Source organism: Serinus canaria, chromosome 5 (genome assembly GCF_022539315.1).
Source record: "Serinus canaria isolate serCan28SL12 chromosome 5, serCan2020, whole genome shotgun sequence".
NCBI classification, from domain to species: domain Eukaryota; kingdom Metazoa; phylum Chordata; class Aves; order Passeriformes; family Fringillidae; genus Serinus; species Serinus canaria.
Window position 1 is genome coordinate 45,308,577 of NC_066319.1, and position 21,127 is coordinate 45,329,703.

At 40.9% G+C, this 21,127-nt stretch overlaps 2 protein-coding genes across 3 annotated transcripts in view; both read left to right on the forward strand.

Moving 5' to 3' along the window:
- The window catches only part of TDP1 (tyrosyl-DNA phosphodiesterase 1), a 42,773-nt gene extending 31,010 nt beyond the window's left edge, over positions 1 to 11,763 (forward strand). For both annotated transcript variants that reach the window (XM_018907327.3, XM_009101820.4), the window contains exons 15-16: positions 4,007 to 4,121; positions 11,293 to 11,763. In XM_018907327.3, the coding sequence (XP_018762872.3) occupies positions 4,007 to 4,121; positions 11,293 to 11,366 (189 nt within the window). In that variant the 3' untranslated portion in view covers positions 11,367 to 11,763. The remainder of the gene's footprint in view (positions 1 to 4,006; positions 4,122 to 11,292) is intronic.
- Positions 11,764 to 16,057: 4,294 nt separating this feature from the next.
- Positions 16,058 to 21,127, forward strand: part of KCNK13 (potassium two pore domain channel subfamily K member 13) — a 50,673-nt gene continuing 45,603 nt past the window's right edge. Inside the window, exon 1 of the mRNA XM_050975417.1 lies at positions 16,058 to 16,711. Within this exon, the coding sequence (XP_050831374.1) occupies positions 16,372 to 16,711 (340 nt within the window). The 5' untranslated portion in view covers positions 16,058 to 16,371. The remainder of the gene's footprint in view (positions 16,712 to 21,127) is intronic.

Consider the following 21,127-nt stretch of genomic DNA (forward strand, 5'->3'; position numbering starts at 1 on the left):
GTTAAACTTCCTTTTCCCATTCTTCCCAATGTCTTCTTTTTCAATGTACGATGCTAAGGCACTAACAGAAGCCATATCAGCACCCAAAGTTTTAAAAGTACAAAAAAATTCTTTCCCAATTGAGATATGTATTTTTCAGAATTTCAAAATATATTGCTGTAAGCTGCAGTGAAAAAGTAAAATAAAGCTGCTGAGGGAAAAATTCTGAAAGAATAGAATATGGGCTGAGGAAAATTTACAAGTCAGACAAAATTATTTTATGCAAGATCCTGCTGGTTTGTTTCTTGGAAACAGCAGTGAGAGCTGTCACATTCAGGAAATGCTCAAAACAGACAAAGTGTATGACTTACTTCAGTTTCTGTGTGAAGATAGACACATGAGTTATTTTTAAAAGTATGTGAATCTCCTCCGATAGCCTTGTTAAAGAATGTATTGCACAAACTAGACACTTACTCCAGTGTGTTTTGAGGAAAACCAAATGTCTTTTCTTAGACAAATGTTTCCTGAATGGACGATCTCTATAGGTTAAATTCTGACAAATAAAACCGTTTTGGGGTGAACTGAGTCTAGCAGCATTGGAGGACAGCATCAGAGTCTTTCAGAGGAAAAGGAAATATAATTGCTGAGTACTGAGAAAGAACAAGGCAGAGAAAACCAAAGCTGTAGAACAAGAGAAGGAAGCAAAATGCCTGAAAAGAAAAATACTGACTAAATAAAAGGGCATGGAGTGTAGAAGAAATTAAGCAGAAACAAAGATATTGGTAGTTGAAGAAAACAATGGATAACAGGGAAGAAAAAAAAAAACAGATGAAAAACGTCCTTACTTTGTAGGTAGAGGCTGAAGTACGTTGTGTTTTACACTCTGCTTTGTGATAGTAAGGGTTTCACAAATGGTCTAAGGGTCCAACTCAGATGGTACCAGGCAGCAGCTTTATAATTGTGGTGCTGTTGATCAGGCATGTGAAGTTTGTTGTAGCATAAGAACCATCTCACAAAACAGCAGAGGAACCTTCTCTGCTGTTCCATGTTTCTTCCCTAGGTGATGTAGAAAACAAGACAAGCTCATGGGATGTCTGGGCAATCAAACCTTGTACATGTCACATACATGCTGACAATTTAAATGCCATCTTGTGAATAGTATCTAGGAATATGCACCACCCAGACCCTCCCACTAAGTGCAGCCTGACTGCTGTGAGTTATGAAAAAATATCTCTTGTCACCACCACCACTTACATAGTTCCTGTTGTTTGTGTGCTGTAGAATCCCTGGCATACTTTGTGTTCTTTCCGCTACAAACAGAAGTATGGTTTTTACATTTTCACATGACATTTCTTCCAATCCCTGAGTGATTCAAATTCATTGGAAGTAAGGCTATACAACTTGATTGTTGCATTTTGTATAAGTAATTACGAATTTTTCCAGTAATTTTCAAACCCTTAGATATTTATGGGCTTTTAAAAATATTCTTGCATATTTACATTGTTCTGTTTTGAACATGTTACTTGTTACCTCAAGGCTAAGCTCCACAAAATGCTGTAGCCTGATTTTAATGCAGATTTTTTAAAATGTCTGACTGAAATAAGAAAGGGAAGTTCAAACTGGATTTTCTTTCATGCAGTTCTTTAGCATGGACCTTGTTTGTTTCCTCTGTTCTTTCATTTAAAGGGCAATGGCTTTTGCCTAGTCCTTGAAATAATATATAATGTTTCTTACATCATAACCTATAGTTTGCTCTGACTTTGGGTCATGAGACAAAAATATGCATCTATATTCTAAAGGAGATTCTTGAACTGACTTGCTAGAACTGCTGTCTGACATTGTCTTCTGTCACCGACATGTTTTATCCTTTCCTTTGGATTTTTCCTCCTTAGAAGCTGAGAGGCCTCAGGAACAAATGATTTGCTGCTGTGGAATGCAACAGGTAGATCTGTGATTGGTCTCATGAGGTTGTTTCTAATTAATGGCCAATCGCAGTCCACCTGTCTTGGACTGTTTGGGTCAGTTCGAGCCTTTGTTATTCATTCCTTTTCTATTCTTAGCAAGCCTTCTGATTAAATCCTTTCTTCTATTCTTTTAGTATAGTTTTAATATAATATATATAAGAAAATAATAAATCAAGCCTTCTGAAAATGGAGTCAACTTTCTCATCTCTTCCCTCATCCTGGGACCCCTTCAATCACCATCATAGTCTTTGGCAGCTCTCCTTTTTCTAAGTTACTATTCTTCTTGAATGTTAAAGAAAAAGGCACAATGCTACATTGATTCCCATGCTTTGTGTGATCATGTGGATGTTGCTGTCTCCAACTTTAAATGATGACATTTAATGGTGTAAAGCTCCCGTGAAGAAAGACTTGCAGTATTGTGTATAGATGGGACTTTCCATTCAGACAGTGTGTGTGTTTGAATACCACAGGATTTTTTGGTAATTGGGATGCTTGCTTGTACTATCACAAAACAGTAATGCTGTGAAACTCAGACTGGTGGACCACAGAGCTTGAATAAAGTCTAAGTTAATAACTGGACATGAGCAGCCCAGAGAGCCAGTTGTGTTCTGGGCTGCATCCAAAGCAGTGTGAGCAGCAGGGGAGGGGGTGGGTTCTGCCCTTCTGCTCTGCTCTGATGAGACCCCACCTGTAGTACTGCATCCAGCTCTGGGGTCCCAGCACAGGAAGGACCTTTTGGACCAAATCCAGAAAGAGACACAGAAATGGTCAGAGCTGGAGCACCTCTCCTTTGGGGAAAGACAGAAAGCTTGGGGTTCTTCAGCCTGGAGGAGAGAAGACTCCAAGGAAACTTTATTGCAGCTTTTTACTGCCTAAAGGGGGCTTATAAGAAAGTTGGGGATGACTTTTTAATGGGAACTGTAGGGACAGGACATGGGGCAGTGGTTCTAAACTAGAAGAGGGTATATTTACACTAGATCTAAGAAAGAAATTTTTTACTGTGAGGGTAGTGAAACATTGGCACAGGTTGTCCTGAGAGGTGATAGATACACCATCCTTAGGAACATTCAGGATCAGGTTGGATGGGGCTCTGAGCAACCTGCTGCTAGTGGAAGATGTCCCTGCCCAGTGTACAGGGGTTGAACTAGGTGACCTTTGAAGATCCCTTCCGACCCAAACTATTCTATGATTTTAGAAAGAAAAGTAGTTGTCAGTAATAGCTTATAAATGAATAAAGAAACTTGATAGCTTTTACATTTCTGGTTGTTCTAATCAAACTGTACTTGATTGACAGTAAGCTACTTGAAATCTCAGAACTAAAAGATTTTGCTTTTGTGTAACTCACTACAGTTGGGATCCAATTTCTCTGGAGAAGCAGCTAAGCAATACCATCTGCCTAAGTTACTCGAATCACTTTAAATGTGTCTACCTTTGTACTGTATTGCATTTTTTCTTTTTTCATTTTTTAACCTTGTTTGACAGTAATGCTGTCATTCTAATACAAGTGTAGTCATTGAAGTTTTTGTGCAAGCAGTTTCAAATCTTCATTAATTTTTTTTGTCTGTGGATGATGTTACCCAACATGTCTGAAGAGCACAGATTTGAAGACTTGCTTCTAGAACACAAAGTGATTTCTAGTTTAGTCCATAAAACATACTGAGCATCCAGTTAATGTGGTCAGAATGAAACTAAGCAGCAAAGAGAAATCTTTAAAAGCTTTTCAATTTAGTTAAATATTAAACACTGAAGTAGTTCACCTAGTGAACATGGAAATAAATTGGTGTATGTGTAGGGGTCTGAGAAGGCAGAATATCTCCAATATGGACCCACATGGCCAAGCCAATGGATGTAATAAAAAGAGAAGAGCTGAAATAGTAGAAGTAAGAGAAGCTGAGTTTTGAAGACATGAAGGTGCTTCATGAAGTATCCAGTCTCAGTAAAGGAGGCAGAAAGTTTTGTTCATTAATATAGCTCACTGAGAAAGAATCTATTGTAGATTAAGTTTGTCTTTTTGCCCAGAAACTAATGAATTGTTTCTTTTGTATTTTTCCCTTCTTTCATAGGGATTGGACAAAGGTTACTTTAATGTAGGAAGGGAAAAACTTCCAGAAAGGAAAGATTCAGCAACATATTTTCCTGTACCTTATGACCTCCCACCAGAGCAGTATGGAAGCAAAGGTAAGGTATGGCTTCAGAGGAAAAGAAGGCTTGTGTTCTGCATGAAGCAAGCTAATTGAGTAACTCTGAGTCAGTTGAATACTGCTGTGTTCCAAAGATTTATTTTAACTTTTTTGTGGTGTGATTGTATGCCATTTGATATCAGTTCCATATTCTGCTTGTGGTTTCAAAGAAGGCAACTATAAGGTTCTTTATTCTAATATTTTCCTTTTTTGTTTAAACTTTGGATCAATAACTTCAATACTAGTTGTTATTCCTCTTTTGTGATTCTTATATGCATTAAGAAAATAAATATTCTTTATGGAGTAAAATTTTTTTTTTTGCAAAACTAATAGGGGGAGGAGAGTTGAAAAGGGAGTGTTTGGAAGAGAGCAGGCATGAGCTAAAAACAGTCCTCTGGAAGTGGAATGTGAAAGAAATACTGTAGTGTAAATGTGAAAGAATTGCTGTAAATCAGAAGAAAGAAGAGTTGTTTCTGCTCCGTTCTGTATTTCATAGGTTATATTTCATAACACTTGAAGAGGTGTACAAAATCTCAACTGTCTCAGTTTCTGAGATCATCTCTAGAACATGCAGATCAGGAAAATGATAAGAGAGAGCAGCTGTGGGGTGATGGCTGAAAAATATAAAAATATATTGAGGATAATGTTGATGTGCAGCCTGCAATATTAGGGAAGAGTAAATTTTTATACTTTGGCCTTAAAACAAATGTCAAAAGATAGTAACTAATTTTCTTTTTGAGAAGCCTTGATCTAAGGATCTAGGACGGAGCTTGAAGTAGGAGTAACACAGTTTATTGAAACTCAAATATTTCAGTAAATCTTTGAACTAATGAATGAGCTCTTAGTTCAAAATGCTCTGAAACTTCTTAAGCCCTCTGGAAGATAACCTTGTAAAATAGGGGGTAAATGCATTCTAATAAACAAGTTGTTTCTCATTTAATTTTCTTTGAAGTGTATATATTGAGATCAAAGAAAGAAACTATTAGCTGATTAATAGTATATAGAAGATAAATCTGTATGCAAGAAAATAAGGCAAGTTCCAATTCAGTTGAGTTGAATCTTGAGTGAAGCTACATATTAGTCTCTCTACATGTCAATTACATTAATTGCCTTAGTTGTTTTGCCCTTTGAAGATTTCTTTCCTGAACAATTCTCACAACTTGTAAAAATGTATTAAGATGTATTTCATTATGTTCCAGTGGGTAAATATATTTCAGCCTTGGTAAATGGGGGCCAAAGCTGTCAAATCTCATGCTGGAAAAATGGTGAGGAGGCTGGAAAAATGGTGGGGAAATGAGATGAAAATTAGCTTTAATACAAGTTCAGGCATTGTTCAGAAATTGACAGTCCACTTAATTCATTGGTTGTCTAGCTGAAGTTTTCAACCACTGACAGCTGGGATTTTGTTAAGGATGTACAAAAGGATCTTTAACATATCTCACAAGAACTGTGCTCTCCCTTGTGAAAGGCTCTGTTCTCACTGTTCAGTATTCCATTGCCACACTTACATGGAAAAGCAAATTACATTTTTCTTGTAACTTCAGATATTCAGTGATATTTTGTCTGATTTTTCCATGAGTGGGAATTGGAAGTATGATGAAATTACATTTGGTAAATATTTATAGTGATTTCAGGAAACTATAGTAACACTGCATCTCATTTTTTACATATAACATGTGCTGGATAAAAGGAAGAAAGACTTCATGGTTTATTTGCCTCCAGCTCTGGTACACTTAGGTATTTGTGTTTAAACTGTTATTTAAAGAGTTAAACGAATTTTCATTTACCCTGCTTTGTGCTAGTGGCACAGTGCTTAAAAGAAGAGATTGGTGTTTTGTCCAGTAAAGCTGTAGGAATTCTTTGTTACTCTGAGCTCCCTCACAGGAGGTCCTATAAGTTCTGGGAAAACTTATATTCTCAGGAGGTCATACAAGTTCTGGGAAAATGTCAGTGTATGTGGTCTTCACCTTTCTCTCACCTTTGTTTCTTTTACTGAGTTCTAGAATACTGCACTACTTTCTCTGTCAAGTAGTTAAAATATTTTTGAAGAAATTAAGATAGAAGACTTCTGGGAAAGTAACTAATATTTTTCAGCAACTACCTTTTTTTTCTAATTAATATTGCATAGCTGTTTGAAACCTGTGTACTTTCTGGGGTTTGAAAGAGCTAGACTAGCAACATCCTGTATGAATCAAAGTATGTTTAGAAGTTTAGTTTTCAATTTTTCAAGCAACAAGTGTATATTGTCATTGTACATCATAGCCCAGGGGTGAGGAAGCCAGGGTTGGAACCAATCTCATTTGTGTTGATCTCAGTTTCCTTCCTCGGCAGAACCAAAAGCATTTTTATTGACTGGTAGACCTGCAGTTTGAGATTGAAGCTCTCATAATGCAGCTTGACATCACACACTGCCTCAGAGGACCTCCCAGAGTCCCAGTGTAACATTTGAGTACACTTGTTCTCCCAGCTGTTTATATTGTCTGTAAAGAAATTAACTTGATTTTGCATGAGAAGAAACTGTTACAGAGGCAGTATTTAGTTTCGCCACTTCTATGTAATGTTATGATTGGGTTGCAGACCAGAGGGAGCCACTTGACTATCTGATTTGTGACATGTCTACCAGCCAACTTCTTTGAGCTCAAAGCACATGCTTGGCTAAGGGAGATGTGCTTCAGATTACTAGGTAAGAGCACTCTCATGAGATAGCAAATTCACCAGATGGTCAGTATTTTGCTTCAATAGTTGGTGAATTCAAGAATTTTAAAATGCAGTTTGGTTTGGGTATTCTTTTTCAGGGTAGATGTATGATGCCCAGTTTAGTTTTGGAACTTATATGTGATTTGAGCCATCTTGTGCAGAGTGCAAGATTTGTAGTCTGAGGAAATTAGCAGTATGACATCCTGACAGATCAGAGTTAAGGCGGCACAAGGGACTTTTACCTGGACATTTTTCCTATAGACTGTTTCTTCACAACTGCTTTAAATTACCACCACAAAAGAGTTATATTATGCGGGATTCCTTGTTGCAGGGAATAACATGCATATTTTACATCTGGCAGTTTTAAAATAAAGAATAAGATCATTCCTATTCAGACATGATAAAGGACCTCATTAATTTTTAGCAGATAACATTTGTTGTGTGCAACATGTACATTATTAACTCTTTTCACGCTGCTGTTTTGAGCAATTGAAGTTGATCACCTCCAATACGCAGCTGAAAGCAGAAGGTCATTTGTGGTCAGATGTGTCTTTAGGGTAAAACATTTAAAGAATTAAAAAAAAAATCTGGTAGCTGATAGTACTACTCAATATCTAGATAAATAAATCATATAGATACAGAAATCTCCTGAAGGCCTCGGTAGTTAACCCACAAAATCAGGCTGTCTTAATAAAAAAGACTCTTGGAAAGCTCAGTGTATTGATGATACTAAGATAAAGGAAACCTATAGACCAGAGTTATGATTTGAGAGTTCCTTGGAAGGGAAGCTGAAAATTATCCAGTCTAGTATTTGGGAATCATGCACACAGTAGCCTGTCTTACTTAGCAAGATATCATTATAAGTAAAATTTCTTTGTGTCTTTAACAGGACTCAGATTTTTATTTTCTTGTAGAATCTTTTAAACGAATACTGAGATTTTGTTGTATAACATTTTTGTTGTATAACATTTTCTCATTGAGCTCTCATCATCACATCTCAGTTGCAGTATTGCTATTATCTCTCTTGCCAATACAAGTTGCTTACTGTAGTCAAGGAGTTTCAATTCATTTGTGATTTAGATATTACATGGTTTACTGACTGAGGAAATCATCTGTTGTGTGGAGGGAACTCAAAACTTCTAATTCATAAGTATATTGAGGTTTTTTTAATAACAGTTTGGGGGAGGTCTCTCCCAAAAACTAGAAAAGTGCATCATATCAGCACTTTGTTAAGAAACAAAGTAAATCCTATGTTTAAAGCTGCAGTACTGGATGGTGCTTTTTTCTCTTTTTTTTTTTTCCCAAACAAGGGGTCACTGTCCTGGCATTCAGAAATCATCACTTTGTTTGTGAATATTCATATAGATCCCACATCTATTCCCCATCTGCCTTTCTTCCTTCTTGAGATCTTTAAGTATGATTTTTGCATTGAGAGGAACAAGATTAGTTCTTTTTCAAATGCCACACTTATCCAGAGGGAGGGAACAAGAGAGACTGAAGTGCAGTGTGCACCTTTTGCAAATGCTTAAGGAAGAACTTTCCAGATTGATGCAGCAGGGAGTGAGTTTGCCATGTAGAATGACTTGAAGTCTGGTTATTTGTAACCTTTCTATATATGTGAATACTTGTTGCTTTGAAGCTATCTTTTAAAATTAAGTAGAGATAAGAATCCAGTCTCTGGGTTTAGAAATCAACCAGGAATTCTCTCATCCAGATCTCCACTCACAGTGCAAAACACACCCATAGGAAGATGATCACAGAGATGCTTTCTTTGTGTTTTATACTTTGCTATTCAATTGTGTGTGCCTAGTTTTGACTGTACTGCCATCTGTCATATTTATGAGAACATGAAGGCTTGAGGTGGCCTGCCAGAATGGATTCTTTGAGTGTTACTGAGGTGTTACACAAAAAGAGCTTGTCTTGTTCTCTATAGCCTCTATACCTTTAAGTAAAATGTGGTAGTCTATTAAGTTGTGAGAGAATGTTCAGAAATCTGAGTATAACTGAAACAGTGCTCCACCTGAGCTTTCAGACCATATTTAAGTAGCAGTGGGACAGGAATGGCCCCATTTATTTTACTGAGTGCTGACTCCACTGCTGGAGTTCAGTTTCTTGTAAATGAGGCAAGAGTGAAGCTGTGGTACCAGCCTAGTAGATAACACTAATTCTAGTGAGGTGCAGTTGAGACAACGTTGGGGTATCAGAAATGAAGCCCTGATCTTGAAACGTGTGAAAGGTAGTTATGTTAAGGACACTTCAAAAATTATTAAAAATTATTTAATGGGACTTTTGTTTCCACACCCCACACCTCCCCAGAAGATCAAAGGAATTAACTTTGAGAAGCTTGGCAGTCATATTCACGTGCAACAGTAAACAGCTGCCATCATACAGTATTTGTGCACAGTCATTGTCTTTCTCTTGCTGTTACAGATCCTATTAAAAGTGATGAGTAGTTTTAAATTGAACCTGCCATTTTATAAATAACTGAATTATAATTTGTATCAGCCATAGTTCTGCACATGACTTATTAAAATACTGTCAGCTGTTTTATAAAATCAACCAGCATCCCATTAACAGAACAAAGTTCCAAGTACAATAATAGCTATCTTGAGCAAATTTTATTTAGATAACTACAGTTACAGAGAGCTAAATTAGGTATTGAGACCTCTTACCATGCTTTAAGGAGGTGACTGGAGTTATTTCTGTACATCTGAAGTTTTTCTCTGCCTGCATGTTTTGCTGAATTAAGCAGAGTCACTGCCAGATGGTAGGAAAGTAGGGAAGATGGATAGGTCTCAGCTGCATAATGTACTCCTGAGTGACAGATTCCAGTGCTTGAGTGGGACTGGATTTATTCTGATGTCACAGATAGAGGTCAGTGTTCAAATCTGAATGTATGTTTGAAATCTTCAATGCTTTTCCCAACTTTTGCTTTATTCTGTACCCATTTTTTGAACTGTTAATGGTAAAGGTAAGGTATTGACCTAAAATACAAAAGGTACACATGGCTCTCCAGCAGGAGACTGATAAAACAAGCTTAGGGAAATAATGGTGTTACTTTTTTTTCTTTTTACAAGATGACTCAAAGTCTAGATGTCCTGCAGTTGAGCCAGAAACCTAGAGAGCTTTCTTGGCAGTGCACTGTGACTTAAATGCTATAGTTCTTCTGGTTTCTGGCACCTTTTATTTTTATATGCTTTGAAACAGGTATTAAAAAAAAAAATTAAAAAATTATATATATGTCCTCTGTAACAAAAAACCAACCAACTTACCCTGCTGCTCTCTTTCTGCTGTAAATAGACACATTTTAAAACATTTGCATAGCTGGGATGTTTTACTGCAACATATGGAACTACAGTACAGAGTTAAGGACACTCCTGTAGCAAGTAATAATGAGTACTTAGTAGCAATGGTCCCTCTGCCCCATGTTTAATTGCCATGGTACTTGTCACTGTGCTGTTGTGTACTTTATATAACCCTTCATTACTGATTTTGTCCCTTTCTTACTCTCCTTTCCTTGCTACAGTAATTCTCACTTCCTATATTGTCAAGAGCTGTCATTGGATCCTGTAAATTTAAAATTGGATAAAAGTAATCTCAGTCAATAGCTATTAATGTTGCTGTATTCCTTCAGGGCTCATTTTGTACATGGAGAGAAGAAGCAGGCTAGATCTGCATGCATTTCTTAATTGAGAAAACTCACTGAAAAAAGGGTTAAAGGATTTTTCTCTATTTCAGTAGGAGTAGCTTGCAAAGAGTAGAATAATACCTTGGATTCATAGAACAGCTGCATTTCTGCCACATGTATGGTAGGAGGAAGAGCACAGAGCAGGTTGCAGAGCTAGCAGTTAACTTCTGGCGTGTTGCCTTTTCTCTTTCCCAAGAATGGAAAGAGCTTCTGTATTCTGAGAAGTGGGAGGAAACTGTGTGGTGCAAACCAATAATAGCTACCTTGAGCAAATTTTATTTTGCTCATCTGAAAATGTAATGTTTGAAGAAGTGAGGGGCAAATGTGAACTTTTCAGAGGTCAGGCAGATTCATTCTTAAGTACTGAATTCTTACTGTCCCTGTGAAAAATATTAATATGTTACAGTGCTTATTTATAATTACATTGGGTTAAGAGAGATGCAGCATAAAACTTGCTGGCACTAGGCCATGCCAAATTTGGCTGCATTACTGTACTTTTATATTATCTGAAATACAATTCTTATACAGCTGGTGAGCATGTTGGATTATAACTATATTTAAAACAGTATCTGGGGGGAAAGCAAAGCCTTTTGAAAACTGTGTATCTTACAGTTTAAAAAAAGAAAACAAAAATGTCCAATAAACTGAAATTGCACATGATGTTAATTGAAAATCAGTGAGAATTTTGACCTTCCTCTGTCCTCAAAGGGAAAAGAGGAAAAGAACCAAATTTTGCGTTTGATAAATTAATTTCTCATGAGTATGTTTCTGTTTTTGTTTACAGATCAACCATGGATTTGGAATATTCCTTACACTGATGCCCCTGATACACATGGAAATATGTGGGTTCCATCATAAATGTTTCCACTACTCTGTGATGTTCCACTTGCTGACACTGAGCCTGCCATGCTACTTGCAAAAACTGCTTGTTTCTGTTCTGTAAGCTATAATGTCTGCTGCAATGGCTAATTTGTAGTTGAAACATTGAAATGTTAATAAGGGAGAGATTCTTGGAGAATCTGCAACCATATTATCACAAGTGAACCTGCTTTTTTGAATACCTTTTTATATGCTTTTTCTTTACTGTGGTTCCTAATATGGTTTTCAAGATAAGAACTGTTCTCAGAGAGTCTCTCTGCATTTATAGCTGTAATTAAAAATTACTGCTCTGTGAGACTGTCAGTTGACTCCAGTAGCTGGAATAAAAGTTATTATATGTAAAATTCAAATTAAAATAAAGGCAATCTTGTTAATATATCTTTTGTTCTGTCTTCTAAATGTGTACATTTCAGATTGGGTTGGAACTTTTATCATGCAAGTGTACTCCCAGGTATTTTATTAAATCAACAGTATCCCATCAATAGAACACATTGCTTGTGTCAAAAATAGTGTGGCCAGCAGGACCAGGGCAGTGATTGTCCCTCCACACTCAGCACTTTTGAGGCCACACCTCGAGTGCTGTGTCCAGTTTTGGGCCCCTCATGACAAGAAAGACATTGAGGGGTTGGAACATGTCCAGAGAAGGGCAGAGGAGCTGGTTGGAAGTCTGGAGCACAAGTCTTCCAAAAAAAACCTGGAGGAGCTAGGAATGTTTAGCGAGAAAAGGAGTCTCAGTAGAGATGTTACTGCTCTCTACAATTACCTGCAAGGAGGTTGTAGCCAGGTGGGAATCAGCCTCTTTTCCCAGGTAAAAGGTGAGGGGACAAGAGGAGCCTGAAGTTTCACCAGGGAAGGTTTAAATTGGATATTAGGGAAAAATCCTTCACTGAGGGTTGTCAGGCATTGGAACAGACCACCCAGGGAAGGGGTGGAGTCACCCTCCCTGGAGTTACTAAAAGATGTGTGGATGTAACACTTAGTGATATGGGTTAGTTGTAGACTTGGAAGTATTTTGTTAATGTTTGGACTAAATGATCTTAAATCACAGAATCACTGGCCTGGAAGAGACCTTCAGGTTAGAAAATCATTGAGGCTAACCCATGCCTGAACACCTCAAGTAAACCATGGCACCAAGTGCCACATCTAATCTTTTTCTAAACACACCCAGGGATGGTGACTCCACCACCTCCCTGGGCAGACCATTCCAGTACTTTATCACTCTTTTCATAAAAAAATTTTTCCTGATATCCAACCTGTATTTCCCTTGGTGCAGGTTAAAACTGTTCCTCTGTTTCTGTCAGTTGCTGCCTGGAGAAAGAGACCGGCCCCCACCTGACTACAACCACCTTTTAGGATGTTATACAGAGTGATAAGGTCACCCCTGAGTCTCCTTTTCTCCAGGCTAAAGGACTCCAGCTCCCTCAGTCATTCCTCACAGGGCTTGTGTTCCAGGCACCTCACCAGCCTTGTTGCCCTCCTTTGGATGTGCTCAAGCATCTCAAAGTCTTTCCTAAACTGAGGGGACCAGAACTGGACACAGTAAATACTTCTGTAATTCCTTACTTCACATTCAGGAGGAGTCTACCAAAGATGGAATCTCTTTGAAAGTCCTAGCAAAGCAATAGGGATGTTGAAAAGTTTAGCCTACTCTAGATGCCCAGTTTCACATGTTCATGAAGTTTTGTATTCTTTTGTTGTTGTTGTTCAAATTAGTTTGGTAAAAAACTAGTGTCAAATTAGTGTCAAGGTTATGATATTCCTGAAGAATTTTTGTTCAGTATCAAAAGTAATGGAGGGCTAGTTTATTTACTTCTTTATTAGGATATTTCATTAGGCATAAAGTTGGCTCAGGAGTACGTTGCAGCCATTTCATAGCTTCACCAAAGAAAAGCAGTGAGTTTTGGTTAAGTGTACCAGCTAATCACTCTAAAGTAGACCTCTAAATAAAAAGTACTGACATTGTCAATGATAGTAACTAAATCTCTGCATGAGTCTTCCAACTAATTTAATGATGCATTAATAATAATTCTACTCTGACCAGACACTTACTAGTAATCATTGTTGGGGTACACAGTGACAGTTAGCTTTCTTAATTACAGGGCTGTCAGTCAGTATTATCAACAGAATTGGTAAAATATATTGATTTTTCTTTCCTATTATTTTACAGTTGTGCTAAGCCTTACCACCACCAATCTGTTGTCCCCAAATGCCTGCACACGCAGACACTAGGGAGCTGTGTGCTCGTGGTGCTGAGGGGTAGGGAAAACAGCGTGTTTCCTGATAGTGATGCCAAGTGACTCTCCTGAGGGTAATGGCATTGCATTCAGGGCTCAGGCTCGCAAGATGTTCACTTTGATTTGAGGTTAATTTAAATGTCAGCAACATGTTTAACCACTTTTTTTTTTTTTTTTTTACCTGAAACTAAAAGTTACTTTTTATTTTTCTTGTGCCAGTGGACACACTGCATTTCTGTATTCCACCTTGCTTCAATGTTATGGATGGCTGACTGATTACACTGTTCCTGCTCTCCACACACTCCAGTCTTTCTAGCTATTTACTCAAGAGCAGTGGGAATGGTGACCTGTTTTACAATAAAGTATTCTTTAGAATAAGCCGTATTGTCATTTTCTTTTTCAAGATTCCGGTCAATATCCACTTGCTCTTGTTCTACTCTTTAACAGGGAGCATATCCTTAAAAAGACACCGTCTCAAGAGATCATTAAATCACTGACAAGATCAAAGTTGACAAATTAGGGATTTTGCAATTTTTGATGATCAATTACAGTAGTACAGGTCTTTCAAAACTGTGCCAGATGATCTTACTTGCTTTAATGCAATAATCATCTCTATGCCCAAGACAAACACAAAAATTACTATTCCACACTTACAAAGTAATATGTAAATAAGGAGGAACTCAATAACCTTGAAAAATTTGCCCTGGATATTCCTTTGAATGGTATTGTTGTTCACATTCCTTTGGGCAATCACATTGATGGCATGGTTGCAAGCAGCTAAAGGCTCTTTTTTCCCACTGTGCTACTCCAAGCCGCCCTTGAACAGGTTTGATGGATGGAGCCATAGGTGTGGACAGAGGGTGCTCACTCAGTTCTGCTGCCTTTGCTGGTTGAGAGTGTACTGACTGAGTTCTGTCTTCCTTCCGACTGGCAAAGCAGTGAAATATAGGTTGGGTTTTGGTTTTTCTTCAAATAGGAGCTGCCAATAAGTTTAAAGATACAGCAGCATTTTTTTATGGAAGCATGTTGTTACCTTTAGCACTTAGCACAGTCTGGTTAGTTTGGCTGGCATCTCATCCTTCCTATTTTTGGCTATTTAATGTCTTCCAGTATTGCTGCTAATTTTAATTTCCATGCTAAAGTCTATGCTAAAGCCTAATTAAGAGGGAATAAAAACCTGCAGCATGATGTATCACCTATGAATAACAACAAATGGGAGAAAATGAAACACAACTCCCATTTATCCCTGGCTGCTGGTTTGCTGTACAACATAAGAAAAGGACTCATTTTTCCCTGTGCCTACTGCTGTAGCAGTTGCTGCCACACAGGTGGTGATCCTCTCTCAAACACTGGCATTGGAACTGCCCACAGTGCACCCTTAGGGCTCAGACCAATACTCAAATACCGCAGACTGTGAGACAATCAATGGCTTTTGCATGGAGTGTACAATTATCTGTCATTAAGGGAGATTTCTAAGATCCTAGTGTTCATTCCCATTGCATTTTGACTGCAACACAATTATTAGAAAATTTGGCGGGGGGAAGAGAAGTGAATGTTACAGTTCATTAACCTGCTTTCTGAAAAAATATATGTAGGTTGTCCTTTGGAAAGAATGTGCTTGTATACTATTACTTTTGGCAGAGCTGAATTCCAGCCCCCGATTATTTAAAAGTAGAATTCAGCACCGTAGCAACTACCAGATATTGCTGAGTTTAACTTTTTCTTCTTATAGTGAGAATATTTCCAGCAGATTTGGATCGACAGCTCTGCTCTTTGAACCGGCAAATAACGCATTTTAAAACCACATAGCAGCTGGAAAGGCTGCTTCTGTCTTCCCTAAACAATTTCCCTTTGACTACCACGCGCTGGAGGACAGAGATGTAGCACCTTATCGGGAAGGCAGTGGGTAACCAGACCTCTGGAGAGGGAGGTGCCCTCTTTTGGCGAAGGGCGCTAATTTTTATGGCTTTGATGGAAGGGCATATCAGAGGCTGACGGGTTTCATGCCCGGTCTAAGAAGCCCGGTTGCCTCGGGCGCTCCTCGGCCCCACGGCCCGGGCCGGGTACCTGAGGGCGGGAAGGGGAGCGGCCCCCCCGCCCCTCTGAGGGCTGGAGGCCGCGGGGCAGCCGCCCTCTGCCAGCCCGCCCGGCCCGCTGCCGGCGCTGGGCTTCGGGGACGGCGGCCGAGCCTCTGCTGTGGGCAGCCGCCCCCGGGGGCACGGCCCAGCCCGGCCCGCCGCTTCCCCGAGGCCATGTTGCCGGCGGCCCGGGGCGCCGGGCGGCGGAGCCCCTCGGCGAAGCGGGAGGGCGGAGGGCGAGCTGCCGCCAGTCCCGCCTCGTCCCCCCCGGCAGGCAGGAGGCGCCTGGCGGTGCCTGTCCCTGCGCCCCGCTCCGACGTGCTCGGGGCGGGGGCAGGAAGGGGATATGAAAGTGGCGGGGACGGGAGCCCAGCGCGGCGGGCGTTGGGGCTGAGGGGCTCTGCGAGACGGGACGGGACGGGACGAGCGGCTCCCTGGCCCTCAGGATGCTCGGAAGCCCGAAGCGCGCCCGCCGCGGGGCCGTGCCGGGGCCGCGCCCTGGCCCCTGGGCGAAGGTGCCGGCCGGCTCCCGGGAGCGCCGCTCGCCGCCGCCGGGCTCCGCGGCGCCCTAAGCCCCGCGTACGGCTGGCGGGCGGCGCCGTGATGCCCGGCGGCGGCAGCAGGGCCCCGACGTAGCGTGGCGGCGCGGCAGCCCGGTCCCGCGGGCGGAGGATGGCGTGTCGCGGCGCCTGCTGCTGCTCCAGCGCGGGTCGTCTCAACGCGGACAACGCGCGGTTCCTCCTGCTGGCGGTGCTGATCGTGCTGTACATGCTGTGCGGCGCCGCCGTCTTCTCGGCCATCGAGCTGCCCACGGAGCGGGAGGCTAAGGAGCGCTGGGAGGAACGCCTGGAGAACTTCACCCGGCGCCACAACCTCAGCCGTGCCGAGCTCCGGCACTTCCTCCGGGAATACGAGGAGGCGAGCGTGGCCGGCATCCGCGTCGATGACATACGGCCCCGATGGGATTTCACGGGCGCTTTCTACTTCGTGGGCACCGTCGTTTCTACTATCGGTGAGCGGCGGGACGGGCGGGTACCGGGGCGGCGGCGGGGCCAGGGCTGGGGGCCCGGGGATGCGCTGTACCTCTCCTCCTCGCGGGCTGACAGTGGGCTCGTGTCGGTGCCCGGGCACGGTCCTGTCTCTTCGCTGCTCCTTTTTCTGCCTTCTTCCTTCAAAGAGTCGCTGCCGCGGGCGCGCCTCTCGCGGGAAGCGCTCCGCTCTGGGAGCTCCGCGGAAGCTCCGGTCGGCCCGGCCGGCGCTGGGGGCCGAGCTCCGGGCAGGCAGGGCAGCGGGCGCAGGGATGCTCTTCGCGAGTGTCATTTGCCTGCGCGGCTCAACTTGTCCTCGGGATACGGTGATAGACTTTGTGAGAGATCAGTCGCATCTAAAGCCGAAGGCTTTAAACAATTCTGTATATCTTTAAATCCTGGGAAATGTTATAGAAAATCTTAGACCTGGTGGTTTCATAGGCTGCACGCTCAGGGCCCTTTCTGAGGATCGTCTGGTCTTAACAAGAACCCTTAAACAGATTTTGTGGTGTCCAGCTGCAAAGTCTACAACTTGGAAAGATTGGGTTTCAAACCACTCAGCTTTTTGCTCCTTCAGGCTTTTCAAGACAGAGCCATCAAGTCGCTGGGCACAGTTTATTTCACTTGTGAATAAACCCAAGTTTATTCAGGCTGAAGGAGCCTTCAGGAGAAGGTGATACTGAATAGAAATTCCGAGCAGTCTGACAGGTGTACATTAAGATGAAAAGGGATAACACCAGGAACTGACATAAATACCCCACGGAGCCCATGGGTGTCAACAGAAAGGGTCCATTTAAGCATTTGCAGACAGCTAAAAGCCTCGGAGGAAGGGAGATTTCTTTAGTTCAAGACAGGTAATCTGTATGCAGTTATCACTGTGACAAATGGGATCACTCAATCTTAGTAATGGTATAGCCAGTTCACATCAGTCCCTCTCCACGAATGAAATATACATTGAGGTATGGTTATTTAATTCTTCAGGAAATCTCCACTAACTGCTTGGGGTTTTTTTCTTTTTTTTTCCTGAAGAGGAGATTAAAGATGTCTTGCTTTATGTGGGATGTATAAGAGTTTGCCCTGTCCTGCAGCACACTCCTCTCTAATACTGAGGTTTTTTAACTCTGAGGTTATTTTATTGTTAAAGATGTCATTGGGCTGGTTTTGTATTTTGTCAGTGCTTCAAGATTTGAGTGGTTTGTATCCTTAGACATAAAGTCTTTAAGACCCAAGAACTGTGCTCCAGTGTTCTGCTGAACTGGCAATTGAAAATAATTTATAACATTGTTAAGCCCATTTTTGTGGATTGCTGCAGTTTGTTTGCCATTATAACATGTCCCTTGAAGTGGGCTTCTTGTATGATCAAAATAAATAAGCAGAGTTTATGTGAACATTTGCTACAGCCATAAAATTGTAGTGAAAAGATCAGATCAGATTGGACCAGATCTCAAAAGCTCCACCTGCTTTGCATCTATTATTCCTAGACGGGGTCAGTTATATGGGACTTTTTTTTGTGATGTTTGTCCAAGATGCCATTTCAAACCTGCACTGTTGGACATTCCACAGTTTCAACAAGGAATCCAGCCTTGTGCATTATTACCCTGAGGTTTTCCTGATGTCTGCCTTACTGCAGTTCAGTGACTCCCATTATTTTTCTCTTGCCATCCTTTGTACTCAGAGAACGGCCTCTTAGGTACTCAAAGACCATTGTCAGTGTGTCCCTTCAGCTTTCTTTCAGTTCAGAAAACCACAGTGTTGCAACCCCTTTTGCAGCGATATTGTTACTTTTCACAGGTGTTAACTGATGCCAGTATTTCTACATTAATTTTTGTCTTATATAAATCAGATTGTTAGGGAGAGAAGCATATCTGTGATCCTGTTACCTGCAGATGATCACAAGCACAAGTATCCACTTACCCACTCACACTTTTTGGTAGTTTCTATGACTTGCTATGATTGCTCACATTTTACAGCTCCCTTAATGTTTCTACAGAAATGAACCAAGGACTCAGTTTTCCTTCAGACTGTGTATGGTCTGGAGACTTTGGCAGTTAACATCCTGTCCCTTCTTTTGACCTGACATTGCTTTTCTCAGTCTTATCAGTGATGACACTTTCTCGGTGGGTTTATGAATTGTGGCATTCTTTCTTAATCTTCTCAGCAGCATTGCACTTCTTCATCATATCAATAGCATATCTCTTTTTTAATCTTCTCAGCAGAACTTCTGCCTTGTGGGACTGACTGTGCATTTCAATGCTCTTACTTAGCTTGTGCTGCAGGCTGGGCTCTCCAGGCATTCTCAGGATTGTACTTCGACCAGGTCTCCTCAGATGTGCCACTCAGAGGTGCTCTCCTGCAGGCAACCACACACTCATTTGTATCAACCATATTGGCATCCTAACAATAGATTTTGTTTTACACCTCTAAAATCAATATTTTGTCTCTCTTCTCAGCTCTTTCCAAATGGCCCACATCTTCTTTCATGCCCTAATACAGTGCTCCAACATTAATGTATTATGCTAGCTGCAGCCTTGCTAGTTCTGAAGAAAGTATGAAGGCTTATTTCATATGTTTTTCAGTCTATACTTCTGGTGGCTCTGTACATTCCTACAGCTAAACAAAATTTAAAGTCATCAGTTAAAAACAGTTTTTTAGTAATAGGTGCTTATGACATATTCTTAATATCAGCTCACCTTCTACACTCAGTACTATGTGCTGGTATAGAAGCTTTATATGTAGCAGGTAAGTTTCTGTAAAAACAATAATTTTTTGTGAACTTTATGGGGTTTTTTTTCTCTTTTGCATAATAGGAATCATTTTGCTACTCCACCAGAATAAATTTATTTCTTCCACAGCAAGTAAGGTGAACCTAGTCATTTTGATTTACTGCTAAAGCATCAGTCTAACGTTACTTGTCACATCAACTGCTTCCTACTTTAGCTAGAAAGAAATACCATCATGTATTTCAGAGGAAAGTAGAGTTTTGCAGTAACTAAGGGAACATCCTGTCTTTTCAATTAAGATTTGCATAAAATGTTAGACACATGGATTTTGGAACATGGTATCAGTGCACCAAGTCAAGAGGTCAAAGTTAAATATAACCAGCCTATTTCCATTTGTCAAGAAAATACAAAGCTAAACAGAGCTGAACTAGTAAAAATAATTAATTTCTCAGGTTAGTAATTAAAGGGTTTGTTCCATAAACATGTTTATTCCTATCAGTGCTCAGCCTGTAACCTCTAATCTTGATGCAGTTGTGCCCAGTGTGACCCAGTAGTAAGGTTTCCTTTGCACTAAGGGAAATGTTCGGAATGAAGGAACATAACCACAAATGCCTGCCCAAATAGGAGGCTGCCTAGACTGTCCAGGAAGTGATCCCAAGGAATTAGATGGTGTCAAAACCTCTCAATCCCATTAAAGCAGCTGCCTAGCTAATCTACACATGTCCAGTGGGCTCCTCCAAAAGCTCACTTTGCTTTCAGTCTACCCTTTGTCACATAATGTAGTGTCCATTTTACCCAGAAATCAAGTGGTGGTAGTAGTAATATCTCAGGATGGAAGAGTTCAAAGCCACTTCTTTCTCAGTCAGGACTTGAAACAATTCCTGTATCTCATCCAAGTGCCCTGCCCACCAGTCTGGGGAATAATTTTACGGTGGGAGTCTCAGCAGTCTCTGTTGAAACTATTCCACTTTGCATAGCCTAATAAAACATCTGCAGACAAGACAATAAAACAAGATCTAAGTCCCAATTTTCAATTCAGTGAATGTTTATATGTTTTATGCAGAGACATATTAGGTAGGCTTGGGGTATTCAGCAGTCTTAGACGTAGGGTTGAGTCATCATCAGGTGCTCTGATATCCAAGGACTTCTGTGGTACCTTGGGACAGTAGTGCCTCCAAGAAGTAGGGAGCTGGAATAAAATGGGTCTTGTTAAGAACACATAACATGAAACAACTTCTCAAACTGACTTCTGATATTCCTGCCCTTTTCACAGGCCACTGGAAGTTCGAGGGGTTCTCTGGAGGTTGTCTGGCCCAACCCTCATACTCCAAGCAGGGCCAGTGACAACTGCTCAGGGCTGCCTCCTGTTGCAGTTTGGGTATCTCTCTTGGTGGAGATTCCCTATTCTTTCAGGACACCTTGTGCCAGTGTTTGGCCAACCTCACATTATAAGAGGGTCTTTTTCTCCTATTCAAATGGAATTTCCTGTATTTCAATTTGAACCTGTTGCTTCTTGTCTTCTCTGTGTGAACTGTGTGAGCAGTGAGGCAAAGGAGGAAATTATATCATCTTCACAAAATTAGATACATTTTCTGGAGAAATTGTTAAAATTTGCATCCTTCCTCTCTGCAAAAAGTTTCAGCAAATTGGACTGGAGGTGTAAAGTCTGGATACAAGGTG